The 23,507-nt window shown below is 47.2% G+C and overlaps 1 protein-coding gene across 2 annotated transcripts in view; it reads right to left on the bottom strand.

Moving 5' to 3' along the window:
* Window positions 1-23,507, bottom strand: part of LOC135827456 (uncharacterized) — a 104,589-nt gene that overhangs the window by 34,516 nt on the left and 46,566 nt on the right. For both annotated transcript variants that reach the window (XM_065339948.1, XM_065339949.1), the window contains one exon: window positions 22,088-22,384. In XM_065339948.1, coding sequence (XP_065196020.1) covers window positions 22,088-22,384 — 297 coding nt within the window. The remainder of the gene's footprint in view (window positions 1-22,087; window positions 22,385-23,507) is intronic.

Raw genomic sequence — 23,507 nt, 5'->3', positions numbered from 1 at the left:
TAAACATATACTCTTCGCGCATTCTCTGCGCCACAATTATGCCCCGCCACATAATAATATACTCTCGCTGCATACGGCTAGCAACGTGCAACCTTCGTATAATTTACGTCGCTCTCGTACTTGGCACTTGCCAACTCCGCGGACTGACCGCTGTCTCCATTCTCCCCTGTACAAAGCCCTTCATTACTTTAATTGCCTGCCCACCCAGCTTCGCGAAATCCCTTCTCGTACTCCCTTCAAATCCCAGATATCCCTGCTGTCGCACAACTCTGTATGCTCGTGTAGCGACCACCCCTGCCCGTACACTTAAGTACGCAACTCTGTATGCTCGTGTGGCGACCACCCCTGCCCGTACACTTAAGTAGTCATTAACCCCTAGGCCCTGCCCACCCAATTCTTCCTCACTTTTTCTCCTTTCTTACACTATTATCTCTTATTGGCCACTGGCTATCGTGAGAATAAAGATTTGAAACAACAAAAACAACAACAACAACAACAACAACAACGTTGTGGAGCGAGGAACGCATTGCGTCCCTGCGTGAAGCTTTTGCTACCTGCAATCTGCAGTACGATCCACATCCCACTGACCCTCAGCCAGTAACCTCATTCTGGAACTTCTAGAGAGACCAGATACTGAAACTAGCCGTGCACCACTGCCAAGTGACCAGAAGCAAGTCCCGCAAAAATTCTACGCCCACTCGTCCCTGGGTGACGAAGGATCTCCTCAGCCAGATCAAAACAAAGCACAAACAGTTCCGCACCTACAAGGCGACCCAACTAGACTCAGATTGGAAACTGTACACAGCCCAGCGTAACCGAGTAACCGCTCTTTTGCGACAGGCTAAGTCCGACTTTGTCCAGCAAACAACGTCAACGGGTACAAACCTCCACCGTCTACTGAAGCACCTGAAAAAACCGCCTAAGCAAACAATTCCCACACTATCGACAGCCAACTCCACTGCAGCCACGGCTATGGAGAAAGCAACAGCTCTCAACAAGTTCTTTATCTCCCAAAGCCAACAGTCCATCGACAAGACCACCTGTACTACACCAGACATCAACACTACCCCTGACATCAGTCATACTCTAAATACAATCGCAGCAACAGTGGAAGAGGTCGAGAAGCTTCTATGCAGTCTAGACACTGGCAAGAGCCCAGGCTTTGACAACATCCCAACTCGGCTCCTGAAAGAAACTGCAAAGGAAATCTCCCCATCTCTCACTAGTCTCTACAATCTGTCCTTCAGAACCGGAGAAATACCACAGGATTGGAAAGACGCAACTATTACACCCATCCCCAAGTCGGGCAACCCCTCCCATCCTACCAACTACCGACCCATCTCCCTGCTCAGTATAATATCAAAAACACAAGAAAAAATAGTCCACTCTCGTCTGTACAATCACATAGCACCGCACTTACCCTCCAACCAATCCGGCTTCAGGAAACAAGACGGGACCGAACTGCAACTCGCACGGATCGTCCACCAGATATCCACAGCTAGGGATGCGGGGAAGCATGTTGTAACGTGTTTCTTCGATCTCAGTAAAGCCTTTGATCGTGTATGGCATCAAGGCTTGCTGAAAAAGCTGAGCCACTATGGTGTCGACGGCAAGGCTCACAATTGGCTCGAAGCCTACTTGACAGGACGCAGACAGCGGGTGCAGGTTGAAGGCACAACATCCGCCTTCATACCAATACCAGCAGGAGTGCCCCAGGGCTCAGTCCTGGGCCCACTTCTGTTCCTGGCGTACACCATTGACCTGCCCACTGCCTGTGAAAATGCTACAACCTCGTGTAGCCAGTTCGCGGACGACACCGCACTGATTGCCATTGCAGGCAGCTACATTGAGTGTGAGGCTGCGCTACAAAGAAGCATCGATGCCGCAGCAGAATGGCTAGAGCACTGGCACCTGCTAGTCAATAAAACGAAAACCGTCATCCTCCCGTTCTACCATGCTAACCGACCCCCACCACGACTACCCGAAATAAAACTTGGCCAAACCCTATTAGAAACAGTAACACAACATCGTCACCTCGGCATCATCTTTCAGCACGACCTAAGATGGTCAGCCCACCTTGACTTTGTGCTGAAGAAAGCCGTAAAATCTTTTAATATTCTCTTTAGACTCAAATCAACTCTACACACTAAATCACTCTCTCTCATTTACAAAACGTATATCCTGCCTATAATTGAATATGCATGCATTGCTGTCACCCCGCTCTCAATCGCAGCTCTTGACCGTCTTGAGCGAATCCAGCGCAAGGCGGCCAGAATCTGCCTCCGTCTCCCCCTTTACACTCCTCTGGATCATTCAACACTGCTCCATCGGCTCAAATGGCCGACAATGTTCTCTCGCCGCAAAGTGAAGCTCACCCTTCTTGCTCACTCCATAAAATACCAATATGCCCCACAACACATACGCTTGCTCAACACCCCCGCTCAAGTTACGGCCCAGTACAGCCTTCGACACGCACGCACTTGGCACCTCCCACCCTCCAGAACCGATCGCTGTAAAGACTCCCCACTGTACAAGTCCCTAGAATACTACAATGCCCTCCCTGCTAGCACTCGTGACATCTCCTCCCGACCTGCTTTCAAACAAGAAATCTGCTCACTGCTGATTAACTCAATCTGCTCCTGCAGCGCTCACCCTCTCCCATACTTGTAAATTTCAAAGTGATGTAAATCACTTTCCAACTGTTTAACCCACAATCTCACCTTCTCATCAATTTATCTCTTATTGGCGATGGTGCCATCGTGAGAATAAAGAATTCAAACAACAACAACAACAACAACAACAACAACAACAACAACAACAACAACAACAAAATCATCACTAAAGCGACCAGGAAGATGTTCCTTCTCCTGCGACTACGCAATTCCTTAAACACTTCTGCTCTCTCCTCCATCTATCTAACCTACATCCGCCCTATTCTTGAGTATGCTTGCACTGTCCTCTCACCCCTCCCCGCAACCCTGAACGACCGGCTTGAGCGCATCCAACGGCGCGCTGCTCGCCTCTGTTTGCATCTCCCCCTCTTTGAACACAGAACCCACTCCGTGCTGCTGCACCGACTCAAATGGCCATCACTCAGCAGCCGCCGTACCCTCTCCCATATCCTTCTTGCACACAGCCTGCATCATAGATATGCACCACCACACCTTCTTGCAATTCACCTACCCCGAATACAACCCATTCGCACGCTCAGGTTCCCCCGAACCTTTGAGCTACCCACAACACGTACAAACCGGCAGTAGGAATGGACGAGCGGGTTCTGGGCCAGGGGGCGCCCGGGTCCCAAAAAATGGGGTATTATTGAAAAATGGGGTACTAATAGTACCCCATTTTTGCGGTGAAAATTATTTTTGGCCCGGTTTTTTTGCGGATAAAAATATGTGCCAGGGGGTGCCCCTACCTCAAAAAAATGGGGTATTATTGAAAATATGTGTTGTGCACATGTGGGTTTGAATCTTACTTTTTTGGGCCACCTTGCCCCGGATGGGAGTGGGTATAAAAAGTAGAATGTTGAATATGGTGTTTATCATGAAGTTTTTTCCGTGACCTACCCCACCTCCCCATGCAATTTTTCAAAAATGGTCCTGCTCGCACACACGTCAGAAAGGTCAGTTCTTGATAGATACGATACATGTCATTACAAAGAATAATGGAACGAACAGTGAATATCGCAATGGAGTGGAGGAGAAAGGTAGTACAATTCAGTTCTTGTTGTCCTGATTTCATCAAGCTGGTATTGGATGAGAGACCACAAAGTTTACTCTTCGAATACGTGTGAGGATGGATTCACCCATGATCTCTTCCGTGACACGCAGTACGAGGTGGAGTTGTCGGACGCTCTGATGTGCACCAATGGTTCCACCCAGTCAGCAATGGAACTGTCAGTCGACGACCTCCTTTGCACCGCCATCGTGTCAACAGTCGACTCGGGTAATTTGGAGATGAATCCATCGTCGTCGATGTCGATCGTACCAACTCGCACACGAATCCGCGTTACTCTTGTTGCAACGGCACGGAGTTGAACGGCCTTGGTACTACGTCGTACACGCACACGATCAACTCGAGAGACTTCATTTTTCGTTCACCTCCTTGACAAGTTGCATTACGTCGCTGGAATCCAAATAGGTTGCATCAGCGAAGAGGTCGATGATGTGTTGAGAGCACGGTTCGTCACGCATGTCACTAAGCTTGTAGAATGAGTGTCTACCATCAGTCCACCTTCGCAGTATGTCACCATCATCAGTCTCACTAATAGTTCCGTAGTCCTCCACACCACCGATGACGATTTTAGGAAGGTGCTGTTTCCTATTCTTCACATTCAAGATCAGACTGGTGACCCTGCAGATAATATACTCAGCAGCAGTGAGTGGTGACATATCGAATCTTCTGGGATGTGCTATCATCGGGTCAAGATCCCTGGTTGTCTTGCTAGCACTGAGGCGACGGATTGAGAACTCTTCATTATCGCATGAAAATAAATACCATTTCTCTGCTCTGCACGTCTCAGAAAATGTCCACGCCATTTTAGCTTCTTCACACTGCAAGAAGGAGTCGATAATGAAACTGCAGGTTGAGACTACTTCACCTCGAGGTCAAAGTTCACGCCGCGATGACCTTTGTAAACAAGGCTACGTCTAGACGTCTCAAACAAGACCAAGGGGTCACGCCACGGGGAGGTGACGACCTTGGAGAACACGATGTGTTTCGAAAGCGGAAAGACGCCCCCGTCATGGTGAGTCTTTTTTGTTCGGGTTTGGAATCTTTCGACTATGATATCAGATTGAGATGTGAATGCCTTTCTTCTATTGCTTTGACCTTTGGGCCAAATAAGGCACACTGTGTCGGTCGTGCTTAGTCTGACCCCGGGACTCCCCCCCCCCCCCCCCCCAGGGTTTGACCTTTGACCTTTGGGTTGAATAAGGCACACTTATCGTCATTGTTAATCTTTATTCTGTTCATTTTTTATTTATTTTTTCAGGAGTATTTTGCTATTATCCCCGGATAGGAGTGGGTATAAAAGTAGATATATTGATGGATAATGTTTCACTATGAAGATGATGGTGTGGGGTGAAGATGGATTCTGAATTAGAGATCTTACGTGCCTATGTACGTGAAAAGAGACTTCGTGAAGAAGAAGAAGAACAAGAAGAAGAAGAAGAACAAGAAGGAGGAGAAGAAGAAGAAGAGCAAGAAGGGAAGGAAAAGCAGTGTCATCATCTTGATCATGTTGTTCATGAAGGAAGATACGTATGTTCTTCTTGTGGACTTGTCATGGATGTGGTTTACTTACCTGAAGTTGATGTGCATCAGAGATGTAGTTTGATGAAGAAGCCTTACGCTGCGCATGAGCGGTTATGTGGTGTGGATCGTCATCTTTTGCATTTTCTTTCGAAAACTGAACTCTTATCCGATCAGCTTCGTGTACACCCTCTTCGAGAGCAGATACGTGCGATGAAGAAGTCCTGTTTGTACAAGAGTATAAATTATGCTATAGCATTATCCTGTATAGTATACGATACGAATGTGGATGCATTACGTAAACTGTATTCCTACTTACCTCATAGCAATGTAGCCTGGTTGAGGTTCAGTCGAATCATGAAACCTCTTCCTCAGCATTTTCCACTCCTATACGTACTGCATCTCATGGAGTCGACTAGGATGGTGTCTTCATTGCAATTGTCCACGTTGCGTTCGAATTTGCTGCTTTTATCTCAATCTGATATATCTCTTATGACATCATTGATTGATGCTTATTGCTGGGAAATCTATTCACTTGATCACGTGATCCAGAACATGCACACGTTTGACTGTGATCTTCTTTCCATACTGTATCAATTCACCAAGGTGGCGGTATCATGTAAGGAATCTTTATAATGAGATATGATTTTGGCGGGCACGATGCTGATTGATCAAATGTTTTTGGCGGGCTTGATGCTGATTGGTGAAATGTTTTTGGCGGGCTTGATTGGTTGACACATATCTTCTCATTTCAATCCACATACCTCTCTGGCTCGTATAAATACGAATGATTGTCTGCAGTTGAGTCATTCGTTCATCGAATACAGTGCTGACGAGTTGTCCTGACTTCACTTCCTAGAAGATGGCTTCCCTATACGAGCGAAGGATGAAGAAGAATTCCGCTCTTCCTGCTGACCCTCCTCGAGTTGTGCTCTCTTCGAAGCCAGTACCGGCTAAGCGTCACTATGCATCACCTGCTCCTACCAAGCTCCACAAAGAGATTGTGGTGGATGGGTTTCAGGAGGACATGCAGCTGCCCTACAAGTTATCTGGTAAATCCTTCTACAAGCCTGGATATAAGATGTACTTCCCTTCGGGAGCTCTGCCAGCCTGTGGTAGTACGGCAACAGCTCGCAAAGATGCTCAAGGACAAGTTTACATCGAACTGAACGAGTCCACTGAGTTCATCATTACGAACTTGATCAAGACTTGTCCATCGCTCCGTGACACTCTCCGAAGTGGACGTGTGGAGAAGATCATAACCAACTTCTATACATCACGTTTGTCCGACGGTCAATGTCGGGTGTACATCAACGGTGAAAACAAGCTAGTCCCGACCAGCTCGTTTGAACTGGATGTGGAACAAGATGTATTCATCTACCCCGGGGCAGTCTCCCTAGACACTGACGAGCAAGTGATGAAGGTACGTCTTGCTGTTGCTCCAATCATCTGCATCAACGTGGAACCCAGATGTTTTCATCGTGCTCTGGACGCACACATGGCACTTTCTATCACGGAGCTGAAACAGCTGACTGAGAGCTTCACATCATTATGCAGTGTCGTCGTCCAACAAGACGATCAGCTGGTAGAGACCTTCCAATAAGTCTTTAATGAACTGCCTTCTTTATCACACAGCTGATCATTCATTCTTATTCTATCCTATACTATCCTATACTACTTTCTACGTCAATACCTCCTGATACTCATTAAAAAAAAAAAAAACTTCTAAAGAACAAGTATGGGTGGTGTTGTGTCGAGTAGTCCGTCCACGGAAGAGTGCTGCCTTGCCTCTTCGGACTCTAGTATCCCCACTGCTACTACTAGTGGAGAATGGGTTGCAGGATGTGAAAAGAATGGAATTGGGAAAGATGAGCCAGGGTGATCTCATGTGAACACCATCAATGAATGCGTCATTCATGACAAGATCAATCATGTCAAGGTTACATCATCTGTTTTTGGCGGGCTTGATGGTGATTGGTTGTCAACTTTGCATTTTCAACCCACCCCATTCTGACTTGTATAAATATGCATGCTTGACATGCAGTCGAGTCATTCCTTCACCCGATACAGTATTGATCAGTTGCCTCGTGTCTTCACATTCTAGGAAATGAATTCCCTTTACGAGAGATGGTTTCACGTTGCAAAGAGTCTTAACGGATCGGCTGATCACAAGACTCACGAATGTCAGGTGTGTCATCTGCTAGTACGAGTTGCTGACCATGTTCTTGCAACATACGCAAAGGATGAAGGTGAATGCTCGGAGACTCGTCATGCCTTTGCCATTGACCATTTGTTCGTTCGTGATTCGACATTGTTTCACGTGTGGACATCTGCTAAACATGTCGCTATGAAGAGACCTGACATTCTCAGGTATGCTGCGAGCTTTACTGTTGGTGATGGTGATCGTGAACAAGCTGAACGACTTGAAAGTTGCATATGCGGCATCATGGAAGGTTTATGGAGTCATGCGTCAAACGACGTCATTGCCCTGGAGATGACCTTGGCATATTCAGTCACTCTGTTGGACATGCTGGCACGGAAAGGCGATCGTGCGAAGGTGTTGTTAGCACGAGATTTCCTCATGAAACACATTCATGAACAATCGAGGAGGAGGATGAACGGTCGACTCATCAACACGATGACTGTGGCTCTTGTTTGTTGTGCATTACCTGTTGTTTACCTGTTCTTATGAGCATCATAAAAATTTATTTGAGAAAGAAAATATTTCCTATCATAATTAGAACAGTGTGTGTGTGTGTGTGTGTGTGTGTGTGTGTGTGTGAAGATGGCGTACTGGGCTACGCATTTCCATAGGAGTGATGGGGAGGAGACTTCCCTCAAGCACATGCAAAGCATGCGGAATGATATTACCGAAATACAATCAGTTGTGGGGAACGATGACACCGAAAACACCTTGGTTCATGATGTGGAGAAACTGAAAGAGGTGAAAGCCGATGAGAGCAAAGTGGAAGATGTGGAAAACAGATCTACGCGCTACACAGATCAAGCCATAGCAGCTGATGAGCTGCACGTGAAAACAGATGGATCCGTGTCCATGGATGCTAACCTCAACATGAACGAGCATTCCATCTGTAATTTGGCGTACGATGATAGTTCTTTGACATGTGCTGTCCCTGCCGGTTGGGTCAAGAATGAAATCCAACAAGCATCATCGAGATTGCAAACTGGTATGGACACTGTGCGCAAGATGAAAGGACCTCGTGGTGATCGGGGATTGGGATGGCTTAGCGGAGGTGTCATGCCACTGAACTCTGTAGGGAGAAATGGTGACTTCTATCTCGATGCAACCACGCTCATCGTGTACAAGAAATTCAGCTCGAAATGGAAGGCGTTTGGTCGGCTTCATGGATCAAGAGGTGAAGCTGGTCCACGTGGAGAACGTGGATTGATCGGTCCTGAAGGTGAGACTGGACCTAGAGGAGCTGATGGGCAAGGTGGTGAACGCGGTCAAAAAGGTGATCAAGGAATACCTGGTCCAGAAGGTCCCAGAGGTGAAGTTGGACCACGTGGAGAACGTGGATTGGTCGGGCCTGAAGGTGAGATTGGACCTAGAGGAGAAGATGGGCAAGACGGCCCACAAGGTGAACGTGGTGTGCAAGGTGCTCAAGGAACCACAGGTCCCATGGGTCCCCAAGGAACCATCGGTCCAACCGGTCCTCCAGGAAACAGAGGTCCCGTGGGTCTCCAAGGAATCATCGGCCCCATAGGTCCTCAAGGAACCAGAGGCCCCATGGGTCCGCAATCAAATCAGAACCTATCCGATCCGTTTCATCTACTACCTCTCATTCGGAGAAACGCCTACCTCTACATATACTCTCATCCTAGCAGATTTGAATCCGTCACCAGGGTGAGCAGAAACAGATACAGAGGGATAAATCTCGTTGACATGAAGGACAAGAGAATCAACGTGAACAGCATCGACATGTTCCGAGACGATCACTTCTACCTCAACATTACACAACCCAGCCAAGTTTCCATTAGAGAACGATTCGTCAATCTGTTTCACGACAACATGTCTTTTGCAATGTTCCAAGTAATTCAAGTGGACGCACCTGAGCCTAGAAACATGTCATTGAAGGCATTCGATATCGATACTGTCGGAAATTTCAGCTTGGATAGTTTGTACGTGTTGTTCACTGCCACCCACATAAGTGGCAACTACTTCACGCGTCCCGGCCATTCATCATTCAACATACCCGTTTCGTCTGTAGTCAGCCAATTATCGGCGGCTTTGGATAAACCTGTGTCGAGTATGACGGATCTCTTGGGTACAAAGTGTGTCATAAGTTACGCTCGGAATTCAGAAGGCCTATTCACTCTATACGTAAACTCCATTTTGATACATTCCAACTTAGACACTGTCCCATTTTCCAGGACCAATGGAATCGAAGATTGCAATTATAGCATTGGTGGTACTCAATTCTTCAACGGCACTTCATCAAAGTTGTTCTGTCATTTGCACTTTGCAGAGAGTTTATCTTCTCACACAATCCAGCGCATCCACACAGAACTCATGGCACACTATGATATATGAAAGTGCTACTTTGATTGTACATAATATATAGCACACATGCTACACTACATTCTTGAGATGAAAATGAAAAATAAAACCTATCTATAGTGAGTGTCATCACAACACCAGAATGTCTGTGATATTGACAGTGGCGAACAACACGTCGGGCGTGAGCAGGGGATTGCACAAACCGAACTTTACTCTAAATGTGAAGGAGCTCGATACGCGTGATAAAGTCCTGCATGTTGAATCGGCTCAGTTTGAAGTACACTTTGAGAACATAGACGAGGCAACGAACAAACTCTATGTGGTACATGGTGTAGAAGAAGAAGAAGAAGAAGAGGATAGACTTTCCATCAAGACGGGAACATACAGCGATGTAGACGATTTGGCGTCTATTATCAATGCCACTCTGAAACGAGCAGGACACGGAGACATTGTGTTTTCCTACTCTCGTCACACCAGCCGCATAAGTGTCTCGGTACCCAGGAATAAACGGTGCTTGTTGAAGAAGGACTCACCCGCATTGGTGCTGGGTGTGGGCACTATTCTCAAGCCATACACGATCGAGGGATCTCACACGTTCCCGTTCGCTGTGGATCTGACAAAAGGCAGAAGACTTGTCCTGCTCTACACCGACCTCATTGGACCTGCTGTGGAGTACGAAGACAATACTGATTCGAGGGTGCTGAAGACTTTTCTTATTCAAACCCTCAACGGTTTGAATAACTACGTGTTCGGGAAAGAAGACAAACGACTGCTGCTTCCACACGAAAACGTGACTAGCATTTCGTTCTGGTTGAAATTCAACACCGGTGAACACATTACTTCCGGATATCCCATCTACCTTGATCTTCGGATCACCAACACAACTACTTAGATGGATCTTCCAGATGTTCGTGTCCGTCACGTGCGTGACATGGTGGAGGATATAGCAAAACGAAAGAAATTGGAGAGCGAAAAGGTGCGTTGCCGGGAGAAGTACGTAATTTACAACACTGCAATCTTGTCCTTTCTCATACTCATTCAAACCATTCTCAATATCCTTCAAGGGAGTGGTGTTGTATCTGGAGAATATCGCATTCGAATCATCGCCATCAGTAGCACGATTATCGGTGTGATCATGGCATGCATTGGTAAACACGTTCTCGACACCAAACGTCAGCTTGTCAAGTGTATTGAACAACTGCAGCAGATGGAGAGAGCTGAAGACTCGTTCATGTTGGAATTGGGCATTACTCTTGAAGATGGGAAGCTCACTAACGAGGAGCATCAACGATTGATATCGATGATGAACGACTTTCGCAAGACACTGGATATTGGATCTTTGAAAAAAATTCACCCCTATTATAATGTGACTCGCAAGAATGGCACAGGAGATATACTCACCACAAGCTCCGGAGTCCTTCACGGGACTCCTGACCAACACGAAGATCGTTCAGAAGAACATCCTCGACAGGACGGAGAAGAAACTCTCGTTGCTTGAGGGTAGACGCGGAGTACGACTCTTTTCCACAGCAGATCGATCACCACCATCCCTGAACAATGAACTAGACATCTCGTCGCCGAATTTCATTGCTCTGGGGGAGAGCTATTTCATCGTGAAAATGCGCTATAGTGTCAAAAACAATCTCAATAACCAGCCTGGAGACTACACGCGATGGGTGTGCACCACGTCACCAGCCTTTTCATGGTTCAAGAACATTCGAGTGGAGATCAACGGAACAGAGGTCACGCAATCGAGTAAAGTTGCCGACATGCAAATGGTTCAGCATATCCTCAGTCTAATGGAAAGCAGCAGCGAACGCCTTCAGTACGTGGACTCGGATCTCTACGGTCTACAGAAACTGGATCCGCAAAGAGCATTGAGAGGTGTGGATTTATCGCCCTATCAACTTGGTGTGAAGCGTAAGCATGGCTATGCCTTCGAAACAAACGCTGCAAACGCTAATGCAGCACAAGCACCGGATTTCGTCGATGATTTCACACTCAGGCGTGCACCCACCGTCGAGCTTGTCACCAACGAAGGCTTCTCCAACACGGTTCAGGAAAATGCACTTCGTGCAGCTGTTGGACGGTTTCAGTACAAGCTGAGACCCTTCCTACCGTTTTTCAATCAGGACGATGCTTGGTTACCCCCGGGTACACAGGTGAAGCTTCGCTTTGATCTGCCACAATCCGAGCTTTCCAGATACATCATGCTTAGCGATCAAGGCGGTGGTGCCAACAGTGCTCTGAGCGTCGGTGATATTGAGATCGATCTACTCCAATTGGACTTTGTGTACACTACCTATCGCATGGAACCCAATCTCACCGATCGTGTACGCCTTCCCAAACAACTCTATTTCCACACGTGGTGCCCTCGTCTCATACAAAAGAGCATTTCAGATGATGCTGGTACACTGGAACTGCTTCACAATGCGGACATTCCACGCAGGATGATCCTGTTCTTCACAGATTTGACTCATGGTACACAGCCAGCATTGGCTGGAGGTCAAGCATCGCATTCTTCGAACAGACTGGCCATGATTCATGCAAATCTCAGTCAACTTCGTGTCACTGTCAACGACCAGACGCTCTTTGACAACCCGCTCAAGTTCCAGTGGGATGTGAGTCGTAATACTGAAGGGCAATACTTCTACGATTACAACAAATCCTCCTACCTGCGTGGCTACAATCTGGTTCAAGACTTTTTCGGCAAGACGTATGGAACGCAAATCCCCATCACCGCTGCAGATTACTGCAATCACTACTTTATGGTGCCTATCAACTTGAATCTGGATCGGACCACAGACAATCCAAGATCGAGAGGAAATCTGTCCATCGACTATCAATTTAGCGACGTGACAAACGCCCCCGTGAGGAGACCTAGCGAAAATGGCGCCTCGATCAAAGTCAACCTTCTCTGCATGGACAAGTACTTGTACACCATGAGCAAAGATGAAGGTATCAAAGCCGAAGTTGTATGAATTAATTCCGACCTAGTAGTAAAAGGGCATCATGGAAGGTGGGGACCTGGAGACCAGACATCGTGTCTACGGTGGTGATTTGAAAACATCGAGTCGACAACACGGTGGATTCTTCTGGAAAAAGAGCTTCTGGAAAAACCTAATCGGTGCTGGACCGGATGAGATGGAAAAGCAGATGGCGGAACCCACGACAAAACAAGATGCAATGCAACGCGGTGGACTTGGACCCCTGGCTGCCATGGCAGGAATGACACTTCTTCCCATGCTTTTGGGGAGAGGAGAGTCCGGAGACATTGTGGAAACGCAAATGAAAACAGCTTACAACCCTGCCATGCACCGAGGAGGTCTAGCCATTCCACCAGGATTAGCCGCCAAGGCCATACCACTCCTGACGAATCTGGCTGCTCCCTTGGCCATGGGTACCATGGCATCACTGGGTGACAACGTAATGGATAAAATATTCGGCAGAGGAGTAAGGAAGGGAAGCTCAGCAGGTGCCATGAAGCGCACTAAAAGTCGTCGTCGTCGGCATGCACCGAAGAAGATTCGTCAACGAGCATCTCGAAAAACCAAGAAACCAGCTCGTCAAGTTCGCTCCAAAGGCCGCAGGGCACGAGGAATAAAGAAACAAGGAAGGGCCTTGTTCAAAAAACTAGGACATCGTGCCCTCGACGAAGCTTCATCGTTCCTGTCTGCACCTCGTAGATCCCTAACCCGTCCTGAAACTCCATTTGCTCAAAAAATTCGACAGAACATTAACAGTGCAGGACCGTCTTCTATGAGTTCCGCTCACATCGGTCCATCCTACAACATCTGATCATGGACTTTATCTCGCTCCTTGGACAGGAAATCGGGAGGAAGAAAAAGACTAGTCCCGTAAGGAACGACGATGTTCCGACCACGGCCACTGCTCGACACGGGCTGCACATTCCTGGTCTTCAGTTCGAGTCTAAGGATTGGTTCACGGAAATCATTCCTGCTCTGAAATCCTGGGGTCAAAACGTATTGTTTCTGGGACAGAGCAACATGGGTAAATCCTACTTTCTCATCAAGCTCCTGAAACGTGTGCAACCTGAGCGTATAGTTGTCATCTCCAACACGCCGGCCGATCAGTATCGTCTCCCAAGCCTCAAATCCTTCAAGCATTACAGCACCATGCCCGAGTGTATCGAAGACATGGATCTCCAGCCTAACACCTATGTGATCATTGATGACATCAGAGTGATGGGTTTGAAGCACGGCAGTCAAAGAGAGTGTCTCTACAAGTTCTTCACCATGTACAGTCATCATCATAAGTTGAACGTGTTCTTTCTCTCTCAGAGCTTTGATAACATTAAGGACATGAAGATCAATGCAAACTTTATGTATCTATTTCGCTTCACTGATAAAAGCAATATCAAGCGTTATCTCAATACTCTGTTTGGTGGTCTGTGCACGAAGTCATCCATTATCTTTAGATTGTATGAGAAGTTATTGGCGGTGTGTCGCAGACCTATCCTAACCATTGATTGCTCTTCTAATCAGTACTACACGTATTGCGAAGACACTGCATTAAAGGTGACTTTTGAATAAAAACCTCGTTGATGTGTGTGTGTGTGTGTGTGTGTGTGTACGATATTAGTCGAAGAGTTAACCGAAAAGTTAGCCGAAAAGTTAGCCGAAAAGTTAGCCGAAAAGTTAGCCGAAAAGTTAGCCGAAAAGTTAGCCGAAAAGTTAGCCGAAAAGTTAGCCGCAACATTGAAAAAAATTCCAATCATGAATAAGAATGGAGCATCTTACGGTGAAATTCTCAAATGGGCTACCGAGTAGTATACAAAGAGTGGGACTCAGAAAGGGATCCTTCTCGATACCCAAGCGTAAAAGGTTGCAAACCTTGCAGTTTATGACGAAACATCCTCAACACATCATTAAGAAGAGAGCAAATTCGTGGGAAGTTCTCGGTATACCACCACTCATGCGGCAAAAAGGAGGTAATAACTACAATGCATACTTGAAAAGCGTTAAGAAAGTTCTTTCCCAAGTACCAGATCACAGTTTGAGCACCTCCACCCTGTTGGAACTGCAAGCCGATCCGCGAGTAAAGCGTCTATATGACACCCACTTCAAAAACAATCCCGATCACATCAGTTACCCGTCTGTGAGAAATGTGATTGCATCCAACATACTCAACTATGATTCCACTACCGATCAAGTTCGCGATTCCGTTTCAGATGTCAGGAAGAAGAGAAAGGCACCTTTAACATCGGTGCCTTTCAATCTACTACAAGATCATGAATTTGATCGATGGATCCTGCAAATCCTGGACAGTTTCCTCCGGCATACAAATATACCGGTAACCTTTTTGAAGAGCAACTATTTCACAAGCCGATCACAACTGCTGCAACTCTACGATGAAGATCGACTGAGGTTCAGGAGTCGGGTGGAAGCGGCTGCGGATGCCCTGAAGACGCAGACGATGAACGACTACACTACTCTGGTCAACGAGACGAATCGCATCTACATGTCCAGGTACCCGTTTGCAGCCATAGCAGGTGCCATGGGAATCAACAAACACGTCGATGGGTTCCTTCGATCAGAACGAAAGATTCAGGAACTAACCACCCTTGTGATAGCTATACCGGGATCACAGCTCAAGTTTCAAGATCTCAACGATATGACTTCCACCTATGGTAGAACAACAGAAGCAAAATTGATCCATCCCGAGCATTTCATGATCAGAGCACAAAAGGTGATGGTGGACGATGCATCATTCATTCAACAGGTGCTGAAGGACAAAAGCAGGATCACTCGTATCATCAAGGATATCCTGAGCGGACGCTCCATGTGATCACGTGCCAAATATTTTCAGGCTATGATCAAGAATGGACTATCCTCTCAGCAGTGCCGATATCAAAGGAAGATTGAATGGTGTCGGAGGGTTCGTGGGCTGCACGAGTTACGACCTCTTGCCACCCTTGAACAATGGAGACTTTTGTATCGTCAACACCGACAACGTTCTACCGGTGTACGATGCAACGGAAGGCGGACATCATTGGTTGACCGTGTGTCGTGAGCAAAACGTGATCCTGGTTTTTGACAGTTTCGGACGCAGTCTATACACTATGGAGCAAGATTACACTGAACCTGCACTGTGCGATTTCTTTAAAGAAGCCTACGCAGACTGTAAGATCATCACCAACACCCAAGCCGTTCAAGACAGAAGCACAGCAGTATGTGGATGGTATGCCATATTGATGGGAAAGCTATTTTCCAAATATGGTCTGGATGAAGCACTTCGAATTTTCCGAAGAGTCTTTGATGATGACGAAAAGCTGGAAAACGATCAACTGGTTCTCAGTTCAGGTGCCCTGGAAGGTGCTGGAGCCTTTTGGGACAACAAAGTGCAAAAGGCAATTCAGGATGGAAGACGGAAGAAGAAGACAGAACCCTCACAGTTCCATACGAAACTGGCTAACGAATTGCACAAGCCCAGACGAGTGCATTTCAAAAGACGCAAGGTGAAGAGCAGAGCAATTGACCATATATGGAGTGCAGATCTCGTGGATATGCAACGGTTTGCCCGAAGCAATAAGAACATCAAATTCCTGCTAACAGTCATCGACTTATACAGCCGCTATGCCTGGGCAATGCCTTTGAAATCGAAGACGGGTACCGCCGTGAGAGATGCGTTCGATAAGATTGTCAGTACATCCGGAAGGACACCGCTAAAACTCTGGGTAGACGAAGGCAAGGAATTCTACAATGCCCCCATGAAACGATGGTTATCACAACACAACGTCATCATGTACAGCACCCATAACGAGGGTAAAGCGGTGGTGGTCGAGCGCTTCAATAGAACGTTGAAGGCAAGAATGTGGCGTCACTTTACAGAGAAATCCACGAACACGTACCTCAATGTCCTACCTCATCTACTAGACCGCTACAACCAGTCAAAGCATAGAAGCATTGGGATGACACCTCACGAAGCATCGAACGGTAGAATACCAAAAGATGCAGATCAACAAGACCCCCTGCAGTCAAAACCCAAGTTCAAAGTGGGTGACGAGGTGCGCCTAACCGTATCTAAGCGTCATTTCGAGAAGGGCTACACTGCGAACTGGACGGAGGAAGTATTCGAGGTGGATGAAATCCTATCAACATCACCACACACCTACAGGATTCGTGATCTGATGGGAGAACACATCATCGGATCGTTTTACGAAGCAGAACTGCAACACGCCAGAGAGACCGGTTTGAGATTCGACAAGGTGTTAAAATACAACAAGGATCAACGTCTTGTGCAATGGAAAGGCTACACAGATAATAAATTCAATACCTGGCTCACAAAGAAGGATGTGAACAGTCTTCGGTCATGATTCACAATGTCATTCATATTGAAAAATAAAAAATAAATGATTGAGTGCTATGTACAAGCTGATGGCGTTCATGAGAATTATCGCATGAGTATGAGGGGTATACTGCTGGACACTTTCACGAGTGCGTTAGCACGACGAAAAATATAAGGGATACGGTATGTACAGAGTACGAATGGTATAATCCAGTTATCCCATGTACTATTCCAAATAGAGCGCGATCAGCACTAAGACATGTATCGATTATCCCACGAGTACGAGCAAGAGTACATGTACTCTTGGTACGAGGGGTACACCGCTAGATATTTTCATGAGTGCGTCAGCACGATTGAAAATATAATGGGTACGGTATGCACAGAGTACGAATGGTATAATCCATTTATCCCATGTACTATCCCAAATAGAGCGTGATCAGCACTAACATCTCCCTTATTTACTCTGTCGCAAGACCCGGGGAATATTCGTGCTCCGAGCGGGGAATATCGCTCTATTGACAGTTGAGTCCTCTTTCCAAGATTCCTTTTGAATTCCTCTCTACCATCTCTGTATGAGAAGAGACCACGGAATTCCGTATATGTATAGCATCCACCGATCGTGCAGTTCGCTGTGATGTCATTGCACAGTGTATGTATATTATGTGCATGTGTGTGTGTGTGTTTGTGTGGTACATGATGCATCCTACAATCCACTGTGACGTCAATGCACACTCCATGATGTGCGCATCCATGGTCCGTGTGCCTTACGTATTTCCACCCCTGAAAATATATGAAAATCAAGTACTATGAGAGTAAGAATTATATGAGCAGAAAGCTAGAAAAATCCTCCGTCTCATCGACATTTCAATAGAAGAAAGGCATTCACATCTCAATCTGATATCATAGTCGAAAGATTCCAAACCCGAACAAAAAAGACTCACCATGACGGGGGCGTCTTTCCGCTTTCGAAACACATCGTGTTCTCCAAGGTCGTCACCTCCCCGTGGCGTGACCCCTTGGTCTTGTTTGAGACGTCTAGACGTAGCCTTGTTTACAAAGGTCATCGCGGCGTGAACTTTGACCTCGAGGTGAAGTAGTCTCAACCTGCAGTTTCATTATCGACTCCTTCTTGCAGTGTGAAGAAGCTAAAATGGCGTGGACATTTTCTGAGACGTGCAGAGCAGAGAAATGGTATTTATTTTCATGCGATAATGAAGAGTTCTCAATCCGTCGCCTCAGTGCTAGCAAGACAACCAGGGATCTTGACCCGATGATAGCACATCCCAGAAGATTCGATATGTCACCACTCACTGCTGCTGAGTATATTATCTGCAGGGTCACCAGTCTGATCTTGAATGTGAAGAATAGGAAACAGCACCTTCCTAAAATCGTCATCGGTGGTGTGGAGGACTACGGAACTATTAGTGAGACTGATGATGGTGACATACTGCGAAGGTGGACTGATGGTAGACACTCATTCTACAAGCTTAGTGACATGCGTGACGAACCGTGCTCTCAACACATCATCGACCTCTTCGCTGATGCAACCTATTTGGATTCCAGCGACGTAATGCAACTTGTCAAGGAGGTGAACGAAAAATGAAGTCTCTCGAGTTGATCGTGTGCGTGTACGACGTAGTACCAAGGCCGTTCAACTCCGTGCCGTTGCAACAAGAGTAACGCGGATTCGTGTGCGAGTTGGTACGATCGACATCGACGACGATGGATTCATCTCCAAATTACCCGAGTCGACTGTTGACACGATGGCGGTGCAAAGGAGGTCGTCGACTGACAGTTCCATTGCTGACTGGGTGGAACCATTGGTGCACATCAGAGCGTCCGACAACTCCACCTCGTACTGCGTGTCACGGAAGAGATCATGGGTGAATCCATCCTCACACGTATTCGAAGAGTAAACTTTGTGGTCTCTCATCCAATACCAGCTTGATGAAATCAGGACAACAAGAACTGAATTGTACTACCTTTCTCCTCCACTCCATTGCGATATTCACTGTTCGTTCCATTATTCTTTGTAATGACATGTATCGTATCTATCAAGAACTGACCTTTCTGACGTGTGTGCGAGCAGGACCATTTTTGAAAAATTGCATGGGGAGGTGGGGTAGGTCACGGAAAAAACTTCATGATAAACACCATATTCAACATTCTACTTTTTATACCCACTCCCATCCGGGGCAAGGTGGCCCAAAAAAGTAAGATTCAAACCCACATGTGCACAACACATATTTTCAATAATACCCCATTTTTTTGAGGTAGGGGCACCCCCTGGCACATATTTTTATCCGCAAAAAAACCGGGCCAAAAATAATTTTCACCGCAAAAATGGGGTACTATTAGTACCCCATTTTTCAATAATACCCCATTTTTTGGGACCCGGGCGCCCCCTGGCCCAGAACCCGCTCGTCCATTCCTACTACCGGCTAAGAGACTCCCCCATCTATGCTTCTCTTGATCTCTTTAATAGCATCCCACCCAGCATCCGGCAAATCAACCCCAGACGAGATTTCAAAGCAAACATCCTACCACTTGTCATCTCTTCCGTATGTACTTGCTCACATTGCTCAGCACATTTATAGCTCTATTGCGCCCAGCCTACGTGATTAACTCCCAATTAGTATTGCCATCGCTACTGCCTCAGCAAGCAGCTAAACCTTGATCTCTCTGTATCTGATCCCCGTGCCTGTAATTATTTTTCTCTTATTGGCCACAGGCCATCGTGAGAATAAAAGAATTCAAACAACAACAACAACAACAACAACAACAACAACAACAACAACAACAACAACAACAACAACAACTTGTTGAGTAGGAGTAGGAAGCAGATTTTGGCGCTCCCAGTTTTTCCCTAGATTTCTGCGGATTGAGGCTTACCAGACCCCAACCATGGAGCGCAACATTAGTACAACATTAGTACAACAGCAACTTGTTGAGTAGGAGTAGGAAGCAGATTTTGGCGCTCCCAGTTTTTCCCTAGATTTCTGCGGATTGAGGCTTACCAGACCCCAACCATGGAGCGCAACATTAGTACAACATTAGTACAACAGCAACTTGTTGAGTAGGAGTAGGAAGCAGATTTTGGCGCTCCCAGTTTTTCCCTAGATTTCTGCGGATTGAGGCTTACCCGGGGTACCAGACCCCAACCATGGAGCGCAACATTAGTACTGCTGCCCGAAATGGTGAGCCACGATGGAAATCACTTACCCGAGAAGACATGAAGGCCAACACCGTAGTTTTCACCAGTCACGCCGGTATCAAGACAGTGGATGTAGCCGAGGCCCTTGTTACCCAAGGGTACACGGACGTCGCCTCCATCCAGATCACCAATTCCAACCTCACAAAGGTAACGTTATTATCTGCTACGCAGACTGACGCACTGCTGGGGCACGGGGTTTTTATCGGCGACAGCCATTTCTCTGTACGCCCTGCATTCACCAAACAACTACAACTCCATATCTTTGATGTCCCGATCTGGATCGAGAATACCGTTATCTGCAGTGCTTTGGCTGCATTTGGCCAGATCCAGGGAGACATCCGCCATGGTCAAATTCAAACCCCGTCGGGGATTACTGTAGGGACAGGTATGCGATTCGCCACCATCGAGCTGAAGGAGGGATGTCGGCAAGTTCCGTCATTTGTCCGCACAGCCGACCAGCACCAGCACCAGTCCGTCACGAGAACCAGAGGGCCACCTGCAGGATCTGCATGGGGGAGCACTTTGCTCGATCGTGTCCGAGCAAGCGGCCCACGAACAAACCACCCACAAATACACAGAGCACCAATTCGGCTGCACTCCCTGGATCACAACTGAGCTCGGGTACAAGTGCGCCCGATGCAGGAGGTAGTGAGGCTGTTGTGAGTGCTAGTTCAGGTAGTAGCTGTACAAACACGGACCCCAGCGCGGAGCCCGAGAGCTCAAATCAATCCACTAGCTCAGCACGCACGCGCACAGAGCCCAAGGGTTCACACTCGTACGCCAGCACCTGTAGCCAATTTGCAGACGACACCGCTCTGATTTCCATAGCGAGAACTCTTCAAGACTGCACCCGAAACCTACAACAGAGTGTCACAGCAGCTGGAGACTGGCTTCAAAGATGGCACCTGCTGGTTAACACAAAGAAAACAGTCATCCTCCCGTTCTACCACAATAACCGCCCCCCTGAACAGCTACCCCAGATCACCCTCAGGAATAGTCCGCTTACCGTAGCACAAAAACACAAACACCTCGGAATAACCTTTCAGCATGACCTCCGTTGGACGGAGCATGTTGAATACATAGTTAAAAAATCACTCAAGTCTTTCAATATTCTTTTTAGACTAAGGTCTACACTCACCAGTGATTCTTTATCTCACATCTATCAGACATACATACTACCTATATTCTCATATGCGAGCAATGCTCTCACACCGTTGTCGCACACTTCCCTTGACAGGCTAGAACGACTCCAGCGGAAAGCCGCCAGAATATGTCTCCACCTTCCCCTTTACACACACTTACATATACTCTTCGCGCATTCTCTGCGCCATAATTATGCCCCACCACATATACTCTCGCCGCATACTGCTAGCAACGTGCAACCTTCGTATAATTTACGTCGCTCTCGTACTTGGCACTTGCCAACTCCGCGGACTGACCGCTGTCTCCATTCTCCCCTGTACAAGGCCCTTCATTACTTTAATTGCTTGCCCGCCCAGCTTCCCGAAATCCCTTCTCGTACTCCCTTCAAATCCCAGATATCCCTGCTGTTGCACAACTCTGTATGCTCGTGTAGCGACCACCCCTGCCCGTACACTTAAGTAGTCATTAACCCCTAGGCCCTGCCCACCCAATTCTTCCTCACTCTTTCTCCTTTCTTACACTATTATCTCTTATTGGCCACTGGCTATCGTGAGAATAAAGATTTGAAACAACAACAACAATCGTGAGAATAAAGATTTGAAACAACAACAACAACCACCACCACAAGATGAGAATTGACTTACTGAGATCAAAGACGCAGGTAAATTTCTTATAGGAAGGTTGTTGACTATAAAACTGCGCGAAGCCGGTCTCGTACTTAATCACCTCCATTAGGCGTTGGCCGCAGTAAAATTCGTAGTACAAACGTGGTTTATGACCGCCGTAACGTTCACACTTGTTGGGCGGCAGCGCGACGAAGTGGTACAGGTCTACCCGATCGTACAGGTCCGCCGCCGGTCTCGGAATGAAGACCAAAGTTGTAGCACGAGTGTTGTGAGGGTAATGCCGCGCCGAATGGTCAGTAGCACAGAAGAACTCTCCTAATAAGGAGGAGAAGAAAGATGGGCAATGCGAAGACAAACAACGCACTCACAGAGAGATCAGCAACATTTTTATTTCCCCTCCTCCCCCCCCCCCCTCCCCATGGTTTTACTGCATTACGGCGCGCTTTGTCTGCGTAGACGCCGAGACCTTTAAGGTCGGCAGAGCAGCCTGGCCCTGCCACCACTTCTCTCGCACATATTCGGGAATATAGTGGACTTTCGTATAAAAATAAATAAAATGAGAAACATTGGTGCCATGGTCATGAGTGATGTGTTGCTGAGAACGGGTGCATTCACAATGCCAATAGCATGGGTGTATTCACAATGCCAATAGCGTGGGTGTATTCACAACGCCAATAGTGTGGGTGTATTCACAACGCCAATAGTGTGGGTGTTTTCACAATGCCAATAGCGTGAAACCAGCAAGTCAGAACCAAAGCAAAAAGACAACCCAAATTCGGACATACAGTGGAACCTGTCTAAGACGACCGCTCAAGGGACCTTCAAAACGTGGTCTCTGTGACCAGGTGGTCTCCTTATACAGGGTCATTTGACTGGAAATAGCATCCCTTGGTCCTGGTTTCAGTGGTCTTCTAGGACAGGTGATCGCCTTATCCAAGTGGTCGCCTACAGGTTTTACTGTAAATATAATACTCATTTGAAATGTAAGATTAAACACCGCGAGCTTGGCAAGAAACCGCCGTCATCAGAGAAGAACTCTCCTAACAGGGAGAAGGATCGTAGTCAATGCAAAAACCACAACACAAAAGAGAGATAAGCAACCAGGTACATAGCCCGCATGGGGTGCGGGCACAGGGGAAGGTGCGGCGGGGGGGGGGGGGGGCACATGCACCCCCCCCCCCCCAATTTCGACCCAGATTCAGTATGCACATACTGACCATGAATGACATGCGCCAGCCGTCATCCTACACATAGATGTGTGTGGCCCTGTACCCTCCTACAAGGGGGGGGGGGGGTATGTGGCTCTGTACCCTCCTACAAGGGGGGGGGGGGGGAGGGCAGCTATGCTCCTGGTTGACAACAGTGATGCCACAGCCACTGGTGGTGCTGCCGTGTGTGGGTGGGCATGACACTGAAGGGAAAAAAGGGTGAACAACTG

Source organism: Sycon ciliatum, chromosome 11 (genome assembly GCF_964019385.1).
Source record: "Sycon ciliatum chromosome 11, ocSycCili1.1, whole genome shotgun sequence".
Classification (NCBI taxonomy): Eukaryota; Metazoa; Porifera; class Calcarea; order Leucosolenida; family Sycettidae; genus Sycon; species Sycon ciliatum.
Note: the sequence above shows the minus strand (reverse complement) of the source record. Positions and strands in the feature narration are given on the sequence as shown.